Below are 12,578 nucleotides of genomic sequence, written 5' to 3' on the forward strand. Positions count from 1 at the left end.
TATTTATATGGTTGCATTTGCAATCTCTTCAAATCTCTTCAAAAGTCATGTTTGTAATATTAACACACCTCCATTTTCCTTTGTCCCACACAGAGTATCTCACAGATAGGGATGAGTATGACGAGGATGACTACAAGGAAGACGAGTACGAGTATGATCTGGACGAGAGCGATGGGCTGTGCTCTTCCTCCTTCGAGGAGAGCGGGCTCGGGATGCTGGCCCGCTTCGCTGCCAGCGCCATCCCAAGTCCAGTTGTCAGCAACCCCATGTCCCTCATCCAGCTGGAGGCCAAGGAGAAGGCCAAGAAGAAACAGGAGAGGCAAAGCATTCTGGGTAAAAAGAAAATTACACACTCATTCGCTTGAATTGGGTTGAGAGTGTGTGTGTGTGTGTGTGTGTGTGTGTGTGTGTGTAAGTGAGTGTGTTCATGAGTTCATAAGTGGTGGCTATGTGACTGCCACGTCATTCTATGTCATGTTTTATCTGGCTGTGATTGTATCCTCTTGTGTTGGTATGATGTGTTGGCATCACTTATACACACAGTAAAATAATATGTTGGGTCTTTGATAGTATGGGCCGTTGTGCATAAGCTGCATAATGTCAGTGAATCTAGTGGGAGCGGAGGAGTCCCTGATGAGACACTGTCATTGGCCGGGTCGTGGGCGCACCTTCACAGGGCCGCCCCGAGCTTGTGCGTGCGTGACTGACTGTGTGACTGAGAGGCAGCGAGAGCGAGCGAGAGAGCGCACCAAGATGGATCTGGAGAGACAGAGGTTAGGGAGGGAGAGAGGAGGGGAGAAATTGAAAAGGTGCTTGGCGGATGAAAACACATTGTGCTCTGAATGGGCACTCGGCGGGAGCGTTATTGAATGTAGGCACACATCAGTTTCGCACCACCTGGAGACTGGAGTGTCATTACCCACTCAGCACATCTGTTTCCTGTGTGTGTGCGTGTGTGTCCTCCGCGAGGCGACCAAGGGCCTGCTGTTCTGCTCTGCTCCAACCAGCAGCCCTTAACACACACACACACACACACACACACACACACACACACACACACACACACACACACACACACACACACACACACACACCCCTCCCATCTCTCCTCTAGGGTGGTGATGGAACAGTGTGGTGAGCGTGTGATCCAGGCCTGTGCACCCTGCAGCGACCAGCCCGTGTCCTGTGGCAGTGCCAGACCCGCCAGGGGAGTGAGAGAGGGAGAGAGAGAGAGAGAGAGAGAGAGAGTGAGTCTTAGCCAGAGTCGGAACGGGCCACAGCCAGAGCCAGAACGACTCAGACTCTGAGCCAGAGCAGGCGGAGAGCGAGCAAGCCCTCCCAATTAAAGGCACTCCAGACCCCGCGGTTCAAAGTGCACCCAAATAGCATCAGTGGAGAATTCCACTCTTCCATCTGGCTCCACTTATGGTTTTAAGTGCACATTACGGCGTCAGGCGTTTCGGATTCGCCAGGGGGGCGGGCCGGCACAGAGAGTCCCGGGGGTCGGTCCCTGGTGAGCTGTCATGTCTGTTGTGCTGGGGGGAATGAACAGGTATGCAAAAGGAGCATGTGTAAATCTCCTGGGTTTGTGTTGTGGTTACATGTGTCGGGGTGTGTGTGTGTGTGTGTGTCTCGGGGCAGATGTTGTACTGTGTGAGGTTGGTGTTCACTGTGTTTGAAGATATTCTTGGTCGAGCTGTTGGTGAGCTGTTGGTGTTTGTTTGTAATGCTCCCTCCCCAGGCCCTGACTTTGATTTCACCGACTCGGAGAGTGACGGAAAAATCCGGAAAAAGTTCCCCTCCCTGCTCCAGGGCAAGCGCTCTGCTCCAGAGCTCCCTCTGCTGCCCCCGGCCAGCGTGGTGCGCGAGGAGTCTAGCCCCAGCAAGCGCGGACGGAAGCCCAAGAAGGTCAAATCCCCCAGGGAGTTCAGCTTGGACTTTGGGGCCGACGGCAGCGACGATGACCGCTGGACGCGGCGGCGCAGCGAGCGCATCTTCCTCCACGATGCCGCCGTGGCCAATCCCGTCTCGCCCACCAACAAGCCCCCGCCTCCCCGCCCCCCCAAATCCAACCCTCAGAGCCCCAAGGAACTCAACAAGCCCAAGGAGATGAAGGAGATGAACAAGGTATGCATGTAAACACATCTCATTTTATATGGGAACAAGACCATCTATGAGTTTGGAACATCCACTAATTCATTACGTAATGACGCCGCATTAACGTCGGCGGCTATATAGTGAACCTTTACTGCCTACTATATATAGAGCTCTATTTAGTGAATGATTGGATGTTACGAACACAAGGGGTGCCAGTTGGTTTGTTGCAGTTGGAGTTTTCTAATTAAAAGGATGGTGGTGGTTGATGAAACACTGTTACAGTGCACTGCTAAGAATTAGTTTATTCTTCACTACATTTTTCCAAACTTTTGGCGCCTGATAAAGACTTGGGAGGAGTTGACATGTTCACCATGTCACACCCTTGAGTCTTCCTCTGTGAAGGCGTGATGGACAAGGCCCCCCACGCCCGATCCTTTTATCGACGCCATCTATGTGAGTCGCTGTTTGCCAAGTGCGGGGGAGCCAGGCTGAGTGCTTTTCCAGCAGCAGGTGTCTCGGTACATTTGTAGGACAAGGAGGCCCCCCCGCCGAGTATGTCATGTTGTTGGACACAAAAGGATGATTGGAGCTCGCCAGGCTTCAATTAACTGGAGTTTGCCTTCCCTCTTCCCCTTCCCACCTCCCCACACCGAGCACCTTTTTTTATAGTGCTCCCTACATGAATACCCATTAATGTCCATTTCCTCATATCACACCGTGGAAAACATCGAGAGAGAGAGAGAGAGAGAGAGAGAGAGAGAGAGAGAGAGAGAGACAGAGACAGAGACAGAGAGAGAGAGAGAGAGAGACAGAGAGAGACAGAGAGAGACAGAGAGAGACAGAGAGAGACAGAGAGAGACAGAGACAGAGAGACACAGAGAGACACAGAGAGAGAGAGACAGACAGAGAGACACAGAGACAGAGACGTCTCTCTGTTCACAAGGTGGCTTCAGTAGCCACAGTTCCTCTCTTCTTGTCAGTCGAGGGTGGGACAGAGCCGTGACATCATGGTTTTGTACCAGTGTAGAGAACGTTTGGTTTATAGTTTGTTTTTGTTGACGTTGTGGATGTTGTTGTTGTTTTTGTCTGTCATAGAAAAAGAAGGGTAAGGAGAGCCCGACATGTGTGGCACCCCCTCAGCTGTCCAGTTCGCACATAGAGAACACCCCTGTTGTGCCCGCCAGCCCCGGACGCAAGGCCAAGGTCAAGCCCAAAGCCAGAGAGGTAACCACGGCAACTCGCATTAACCTCGGTGGCTGTAGTGTTGCCGGCATTTAACCACTTATTTATCTCCGTTTAGCTTCTGCCTGCACTAACACTGGCTGCCTGAAGTGCATAAATAGTGCATCACAATTTCATAAGGGAGGGTGGCGTTTCCCAGTCATGTTTTTATGGCGCCACAGAGCCACTGCCTTGCCCAGGCGATAAATATTTTAAAGGCTGCACCTAGCTGCCATTTTGTGAGGCTATTCATTTAGGGGCATGTGGGATCTAAAGAATGTGTGTGTGTGTGTGGGGGGATGGGGTAGGGTGGGGGGTTGCACTTGTGAGAGGAAGGGAGCGTCTGAGAAGGCATTAGAATAATGTTACCTGGCAGTCCTAGGACTCCCTCTCTTTGCCTCCCCTCCCCATCACACCCTGTTGGGAATAGCCGTGCATTAGAATCAGCCATCCGTTAAGTACACCCACCCCCAAGCCAACCCCCACCCACCTCCCCTCCCAGGCCCGTCCTGTGCATCGCAGGTCCGCTCGGAATACCACACGCCCCTTATTGAGGAAACAACGGTCGGGGGAGGTCGGGTGGGAGGTGGGGGGCGTCAGCAGTGGGGTGTGAGCGAGGGGTGGCTGCCTAATTAGTCACCAGGACACAGAGGGGGAGCTCAATTAACTAAAGGACATTTCACTCCATCCATTTTCTGCCTTTCTCTATCCTCACACAGGGTGCATTATTTTATTTATTTATTTTGATTTATTTATCTATTTATTTATTTGTTTGTTTGTTTCTTTATTGGCCTCCGCATTTATTATTCATGGCAGAATGAAGCCAGCCCATTTTCATTTTAGTGCAGGGATCACATGTTCTAATGATCCACACACAGAAAAAATAGTAACGGTAGTGTGTGCTCGGTTTATTATGCTCCCCTGAGTCCTGTGGCATTTCATAGATGGATCCTGCTTTTGCACAGCGGCCCAGCTTGTCACTCATCTAAATGGGTTTTGCCCTGAATCAATTCTTGCAGCGTAAGCACACCCGTGATTCATCCTGAGAATCACACAAGGAAGCCACATCGGTGTTTGGTATCGTGTGTGTGTGTGTGTGTGTGTGTGTGTGTGTGTTGAAGGAAGGATGGTGGTGGTGGGGTGTAACGTGCTCTCGTATCCCCCCAGCAGGTGCGCTCAGGAAAGGGTGGTGCCGTCAGCAGGCTGATGGAAAGCATGGCGGCCGACGAGGACTTCGAGCCCAACCAGGACAGCAGCTTCTCCGAGGACGAGAACGTATCTGTCAACACGTCACAGCCCGAGAGGCCCTGCACACCTGGTGAGGGTCACACACACACACACACCCAAAGCCCAATTCATCTCAACACCCACAAATGTACACCTTAAAAATCACACACACAGGCACATATGAAGAGTTCAAATGCAAAAGCCTCTAAACGCCATCAAAAATGAGATATCTATGGTGAGCGAATGCTGATTATACGTTAAACAAATAATATTGATTTGTAGGAAAAAACCTATAGGAGCCTGATAAAAATTGCTCATTTAAAAGACGATTGCTCAGATGGATTCAGAGGGATTTGCATCTGAACTCTTCATATAGATACACAGCCTGTAACAAGGAAAGAAACATACAAGCACATGCTGCAGTACACAAATATGACTCGACACTTGAATAAAACTATACAACTTATAAAAATGCTCATGTATAGCCAAGCTCATAGCTCATAACTAAACAGTTCAGCTTGTATTGATACACAAATGCATAACTCCTGCACACAGACATTCATAAAGCGTACACATGGCTCATAAAATCCACACTCCCCTCTCTCACACATACCCAGTGCTGTCAGCCAGATATTGCAGCTGCTTTGTAATTCTCCTCTCCTTGTCTGGACTCATAATGCCTTTTGATGGCTAAATTAGTCGCCATTTTCCCCCTCACTCATGCCAATAAAACACATTCTTCTTGAGTGACGCAGGAAGCGCGGGCGCTCTCACCCCCGCAGCTTATCTTAATCTCGCACTTTTTAAAAAATGTGGAGATTTGTTTGACACGGCCTGATTGCATCCATATGCCGGGGGTGAACGGCAGGGTTGCTCTATAGAGCTTGCCTCCACAATCGGCCATTTTACTGAACTTCGTTCACTATGATTAGAGAGCTCAGTGTGCTGGGTTCTACTCCTGGCAAAGCTTCCAGAGACGCTAGAACCAGGCATTCTGCTCAGCTTTTTACAGTTTTCTTCTGTCTTTTTACAGTTTGTGATGGCAACAGTAGAATCCGTAGCATCTGGACCTTGTCACGGACATAGACACAGATGTAACACAGAGAGGCTAGGTAGAGTTCATGTTTCTATACATCTGTGGTCAAAATCACATTGTTCTTGCAGCTCCGCGCAACTGCGTCATTGACAAGGACGAGCTGCAGGATGGCCTCCGGGTCCTCATCCCCATGGACGATAAGCTGCTCTATGCCGGCCACGTCAACACCGTCCACTCCCCTGACATGTAAGCCTCCTCTTCCCTTCTCTTCTTTCTCTCTCTCTCTCTCTCTCTCTCTCTCTCTCTCTCTCTCTCTGAGCTCCTCCTGTGTTCATGGTTGTCTCCGTTTATCCACCCCCCTCCTCTCTCTTTTTCTTTCTCTCTCACTCTCTTATCTCTCCTCTCTCTCTCTCTCTCTCCTGATGAGATCGGAGGCCCAGCTGCCTAGCTGCCGCCGGTGCAACACTACTGGGTTTTTTTGTGTTGTGATGAATGCGGGTTCAATCAAGAGATCAAGCAGATAAAGTCTCTCAAACTGGTTACATTGGCTGTCTATTGGATGGGGGAAAAAAGGAATGCTCACTGACTTGCTTTCTCTCCTGGTCCAAAACACTTGGAGTTCATCACTGGAAACGGCAAACGGCAGATTTATTGATGTAAAACTTATTTTAATGCTCCCTCTCTCTCCCTCGAGCTGAGGCTTGCCTGTGCTTCATACATATGGATTAGCCGTGTTTGCAGTTTATTGAGGAGCACGGGGCTTGTATGTCTTGCTCAGTTCTTTCGACAGAACCTAATCTCATTTCAGGAGCTAAAAGCTGGGAGACAAACTATCAAACTGCAGACTCATCTCACTAGGAAGGCTTTAATGGGAGTGTGTCTGATGCCCCCCACAAGAAGACGATGTGTCCTCCATTTTAACTCTATTAGAAAAGCAGCACCTTCAGCGACCACAGGCAGACTTGTGTTTAGCATGCAGTGCAGAAAACTCTATCTGCTGCACTGATCAATTTTCGCTCGAGTATTAGCCTTGATTGAAGCTCTCCGTTGCAATTCATTTATCCTCCCACCAGCCTCACATGCCACACACCCCCTCACCTACCTCACCACCCTCCAATTATTATTATCCTCCTCCACTCCACTCCTCTCCTGCAAGGGCTTGAGCTGCCAAAGCTGGGAAATCAGGAAATACATGTTCACACATACACACATACACACACTTGTTCTTCTGGAATAGTTTTTTGTGTGCAGAGCAGGGTCACGGTGAAGTACTTCACTCTTAAGTGACACAGTCGTGGCATAGGGTGTTGTTTATGAGCTATTCCTGCTTCCTTCCCCTCTCAGTCCATCCCTGGTTTGCTGTGTGAAATGAGTTAGCCGGCTATTTGTTCTCTCATATTTCATTCTCCTACTCTCTCTCTCTCTCTGTCTGTAATGGACTAAAAATATTCTCTCCCTTTGCCTGCTGAGGAAGGTGCCTTTGTGCGGAGTGTTTGATTCCCAGGCCTTTACTCCTGTGCTTCAAGGCACGAGGTTTAGTATGACAGCAAGAACTGCTGGTGAGGAGATTTAATATCCCTGCTGACGGCAGAGAGAGGGAAGGAGAGGGAGAGAGAGGGAAGGAGAGAGAGAGAGAGAGAGAGGGAAAGAGAGAGAGAGAGAGAGAGAGAGAGAGAGAGAGAGAGGGAAGGAAGGAGAGAGACGGGACGGGAGCTAAGGAGAGGGGGGTGGGTATGAACGGAAAGGAGAGAGAGCGAACGAGAGGAGTCAAAGAGAGCGAACGAGGGAAGGGAGGAAGAAAAGGAAAGGGAGAGATGGGGGAAAAGGTAGATGGTGAAAGAGTGGGGCGGAAAGAAAGAGGGAGGGAGGGAGCGAGCAAGCGAACGAGTGGGAGAGACAGAGCGGCGTTAACATGAAGAGGTTGACTGGAACAGCGCTTGTTGTCCGCCGCGCCCCTCTCCGAAAATCTAATTCCGCGGCAGCTTGTGCTACACGACATTTTAAATACATCCCGAGATTGAAAATCCATTCGGGGGCACTCAGTTGTGTATATTGTGCTGTTGTTTATGTCTCTGTGCCTGTCTTCATTACACTGCCATCCTGTCTGCGTGGGAGTTAGCTGCTTGGGCACTCCCCCTCAAACACGCACCACGCGTGCCCTCTCTCGCTGTCTTTGACATACATGCGCAATGCATACACACACACACACTCTCTGGCTTTCAGAATCTCTCTACCTCCAAAACACACACACACACACACACACACACGTCGCACACATACAGCCCTGCGCACAAAAACATGTACACACACGAACACAGGTATGGTGGGCTAGTATGGTGTGTCAGCATAGCTTTTACAAATTTCCCCATCTCTGAAGGCCAGTGATTTAAAGTAGCCAGTGGGCCAAAATGAAAGCAAGTGGAATCCTGGGAACGGTTGAGGAAGTCCTCATTCTCTCTCCCCTCCCAGTGTTTGTGTGGAAGGCTAAGAAAAGGGACCTCTGGCTAAGGCCCATTGTCATGTGTGATACGTGAAGGGCATACTAATGGAGGGGGCCCATTATTTATGGGTAATGGGAAAATCATTTGAAGCTTTTTCTCTTCTCCCCTCAGTGCACTTCCATTTTTTATTTATGTAGTCCCTTCTTAATTGAGATTGGGAGCACAGGTTTTTTTTTTTTTCCTTCCCTTCCCTTCTTCTTGTGAAAACACCTAATTTCTCCTCCTCTTTCTCTCTTGTGCCCCTCTCACTTTCTCTCTCTCTCACTCACTCACACTAACTCTCTTTTCTCTTTCTTTTCTCCCTCCCTCTTTCTCTTTTTACAAATGTACCTCAATTTTGCATGTAATCAAAGATTCTTTTGTGTTGGCGAAACTGCTGTGCATTGCAGAAGCAGCACATTCTAATGTTTCTTTCTTTCTCTCTCTCTCTCTCTCTCTCTCTCTCTCTCAAAAGGGCTCAGCATTTTTATCACCAATTTATGCAGCTGCATTTTTTTAAAACCAGCAGTCTTATTTCTAAGGTCATTTGAATTGCTAAGTACAGTGAATAACAATGTAGCTACAGCCTTTTTGGGAGGGGGCGCTAGACACAATTTACACTCTGGGTTTTAGTGTGGCAGATGTTTACCACAGCGGATAAAGAACGCGAAAACAACCACATTACAGAAAGTGTGTTAGCTTGTCTTGCTCTAAAGTTACTTGGTTAATGTACTCATCCCTTTCAAGTAGCATTAGCTCTGACTGGACTAGCCCAGTGTGTTGAGCTCTGATTGGGCTTCTTGCTGGGGCGTGGTGGTGGTGGCTGCCTAAGAACACACGGTTGTGTCTGTTTACCCTCCTGGGAAAAGCTGGCCTGAATTTAACCAGAAGCTGCAGCTCTGCCAAGCGCCCTGCTCCCAGCAGGCATCTGCACCCCCGGGCAAATAAAGGAGGGAAGGGGGTTACTGCTGCTGGTGGCGCTAGATGAGGAAGTGTTAAGGTGTGTGTATGGACGGGGGGAGGCTTAAATCTCACACACACACACACACACACACACACAAGCTATAGCCTCAGCAACCAGCATCACAGTAATGGGCCTGCCACTGAGTGACAGACAAGCTTGACAGCTATGCTTGGGTCTGTGCTTTAGCTGCAGCACCCCATTCATGAATCCAGATGAAATGGGTCACACGGCTGCCCTCAGGGGCTTTCTCTGGTAGAGGGCACAGACACACACACACACACACACACACACACACACACTCACTCACTCACTCACTGACGCTCTCTTGTCTCTTTCTCTCGCTCTCTCTCCTCTAACTCACACACTCATACTCCCCCTACTGTATACCATTTGCAGGATTAATGTGTGTGTGTGTGTGTGTGTGTGTGTGTGTGTGTGTGTGTGTGTGTGTGTGTGTCTCTGTGTGTGATTGGGGATGGGGGTTGAGAGAGCAGGTTGTTTGTTTGCCGCTCCAGGCCCATCCCACACACTCCAGCTCTGAGACACCATTTCCCTTTCTTTTGCCTAAAAACACATTAACATAGACGTCCGCCTAGGCATAATGACTCTCAAAGACGGAGCTTATTAATATGCCTGGACACATTACTTTTGGGGAAGAAAAATGGAGGCTCGCCTTAATATAGAACCAACCTCTCTCTCTCTTTTGCTGCTTGGTAACCACAAAGATATTCCATGGACATGAGAGTGGAAAGGTCAAGCAGAAAACTCCATTCCAGAAAGTTCCAGGTTATTTCCACCATCTCTTCCAGATGAAACAATATTTATTTCAGTGAAGATACTAAAGCGGGGACAAAAAAACAGACTCAGGACCAGTTTCTATGATACGACATGTCATGACCAGAGTAGAGAGCGTCTCTTGTCACCGAGCCTCCAGCCTCTCTCCCATGACAATCAAAGCAATAAAGCTGTCATCAGAGCACATGAACTTATCAGCTGGTGTGTTTTTTGGAAACAGGAGAGTGCTGCTCCAAATCCGGTTCTCTTGGGGGATGAGCGCATTGTAAGAGTGCAGCTTGCTGCAAGATTCTGTCTCCTTTGAGCATTCCCCCTCCTAAAGGGCTGTTCAAAGCCATCGCTCTGTCCTCCCTCAACTCCTCAGGCCGGCTTAACAGGGCCCAGGTTATCCCTCTCTACCCTTCAAACATGGAGGAGAGAGAGAGTGCTCTCTAAGGCATGCAATTATGCTCCTAACTCCCCTGCCACCTCCGGGTTCCTGGTTCTTATTTTTTTACTCTAATTTACGCTGGTGGCAGTGGAGTACATCTTTTGTCTGCAGTAGCAGAGACGTATGGTTTAGTTTTGTGTATTATTTATGTGTGTGTGTGTTTGTGTGTCCCAGATACAGTGTGGTGGTGGAGGGAGAGAGGGGGAACAGGCCTCACATCTACTGCCTGGAACAGCTTCTACAAGAGGCGGTGAGTGTTGCATCCTTGTGCTCATTTGCTCTTAAACACCATCTTGGTTGTTCAGCCACAGACTCTGACCATGCGGACTTGCCACAGAGCAAGCCCCCGTCTTTCCTTCCCCTCTCTCCCTTCCTCTCTCCATCTCTCTCTCTCTCTCTCTCTCTCTCTCTCTCTGAAGTCTGCACTGTTGCTCCTCTCTGCTAACAGGCCCTGGGTGCACTTGAACATACTGCCTCTATTGCACTTTAGACTGCTGTGTTGAGTCAAGCATGTTTTTGCTTTGCTAGGTTTTTTTCCCTTCTTTTGAAAGTTGTTGATTTAGGCAGTTAGCGGTAGTTCGGCCACTCTGTTAATGTGCCGTAGGAAGCCTCAGTCTGCCAAAGTCAACTCTTAATTTCCCCGGTCTCTTATGGGTAGATTACAAGTAAAGAAGTCCCTTGAAAGTCCGTCTCTAGTCAGAAGGGACACAGATGCCAATTTCCTCTATATTTAGCTTTTTAATTCCTTTATAGTCAGCCGAACGGATAATTAGACTTTTTTTTGGGTCTAGGACATTAGTTTATAACAATATCCTGTTGACTAACGGAATCTCTGTTGGGGGTTGTCTTCTTTTCCGGGCTCCAGATTATCGACGTGAAGCCCCCATCTGTGCGCTACCTGCCCCCGGGGACCCGGATCGCCGCTCACTGGAGCCAGCAGTACCGCTGCCTGTACCCTGGCACCGTTGTTCAAGGTAAGGCCCATTTCCTCCCGACCCTCAATGCGCCGCTTCAAGCTAAGCACCACTTCCAAATTATGTATGAGGCTTGGTCCGCGTTTGACCAAGCGAAACCTCTCTTAATGCAAGCCAGTGTGGAATTAAGGCCGTTAAACTTCAATGCTGACTTTCAATGTGGAAGGAACATTTGTTTTCCTCCGGGCAGGGCTTTTAATTTGCCCATAATCTAAAGCTTTTAGCAAAGACCTAGAAGTATTGCCAAGTAAAGAGTGAGCCCAGTGGCCTATGATGATGATGATGATGATGATGTGGTTAGTTTCATGCGGGACTCGCTTTTTTATTTTTATTTATTTTCCCTCCCTCCGACGCAGGGGAGTCGGTTGGAGCCCTGTCAAAAGCTCTCTTAGTGGGGGGAAGGCCACCGCTAGCAGCTTCCCCACTCTTGTCTTGCCAGGGTGGATAAAGAGTCCCTATGTCTAAACTCCGTGGTCCTCAGTCATCCATCCCCAGCCGCAGAAAAAGCCATTACTTTCCTTCGGCGTCTCGCAGATTTACCTTCCTGCCCATGAAGGCGGTTTCTGTTTAGCGTGGGAGCACCTCAGCAGAGATGCACATACATGCTCTGGACGTTGCTTGTACATCAATCGCGCTCCCATTATCTGCCTCCAGGGACTTCTGACATGGACGAAGCAGACGACCTGATAACAGTGGAGTTCGATGACGGAGACACAGGCCGAATTCCCCTGTCACACATCCGGCTGCTTCCCCCCGATTACAAGATCCAGTGTAAGTATCCTGGACAGCATGCCGTCAAGGACAAACTTAACGACCCTACAAAGGATGGGCGGGGGGACAAATATGAATGCTGAATAGCTAAAAATGAAACATTACTGAAGATTAATGGCTGTAACCTCACCAAGGATGGCAAAGTAAAAGCAGTGTGTACTTTGCACATGTGCTTTATTTGGATGTACTTCAGTGTACTTTTTGCCCTCTTTTGATTACTGAAGCTTAGGGATGGATTCAGTGGAGGGAATTTTTCTACAGTGGAGTACAGTTCTAAGATTTGTGGCTTGCTAATTTAAACACGAATACTTGTTCCTCTGTGCCTGTAGTTATGGGAATTTGCTGTGATTTGTGACTTCAACCACAGATATTATGATGCCAGCACTTGTGTGGTTAGTTTTTCCACAACCAAATATGGTGTGTTTTCTGTCTTTTAGGTTTGACATTGAAGATCATTTTGTTCACTTCAATACCTTGTTCTATTTTTACATTTGTATCCGAAAATAAGTTGCATTTAAGTACTTTTCTACATATAACAGATTTGTATTAGGCTTTGGGAAAGAGTGTGTTTTTTTTACTGGAG

At 48.6% G+C, this 12,578-nt stretch overlaps 1 protein-coding gene across 7 annotated transcripts in view; it reads left to right on the top strand.

Moving 5' to 3' along the window:
• tnrc18 (trinucleotide repeat containing 18) overlaps nt 1-12,578 on the top strand; it is a 67,845-nt gene that overhangs the window by 49,116 nt on the left and 6,151 nt on the right. For 6 of the 7 annotated variants that reach the window (XM_048246720.1, XM_048246726.1, XM_048246725.1 and 3 more), the window contains 8 exons: nt 94-333; nt 1,742-2,127; nt 3,193-3,321; nt 4,486-4,636; nt 5,710-5,827; nt 10,425-10,500; nt 11,116-11,224; nt 11,879-11,995. In XM_048246720.1, coding sequence (XP_048102677.1) covers nt 94-333; nt 1,742-2,127; nt 3,193-3,321; nt 4,486-4,636; nt 5,710-5,827; nt 10,425-10,500; nt 11,116-11,224; nt 11,879-11,995 — 1,326 coding nt within the window. The remainder of the gene's footprint in view (nt 1-93; nt 334-1,741; nt 2,128-3,192; nt 3,322-4,485; nt 4,637-5,709; nt 5,828-10,424; nt 10,501-11,115; nt 11,225-11,878; nt 11,996-12,578) is intronic. The other variant, XM_048246723.1, reaches the window with a different exon arrangement.

Source organism: Alosa alosa, chromosome 6, assembly GCF_017589495.1.
Source record: "Alosa alosa isolate M-15738 ecotype Scorff River chromosome 6, AALO_Geno_1.1, whole genome shotgun sequence".
NCBI classification, from domain to species: Eukaryota; Metazoa; Chordata; class Actinopteri; order Clupeiformes; family Clupeidae; genus Alosa; species Alosa alosa.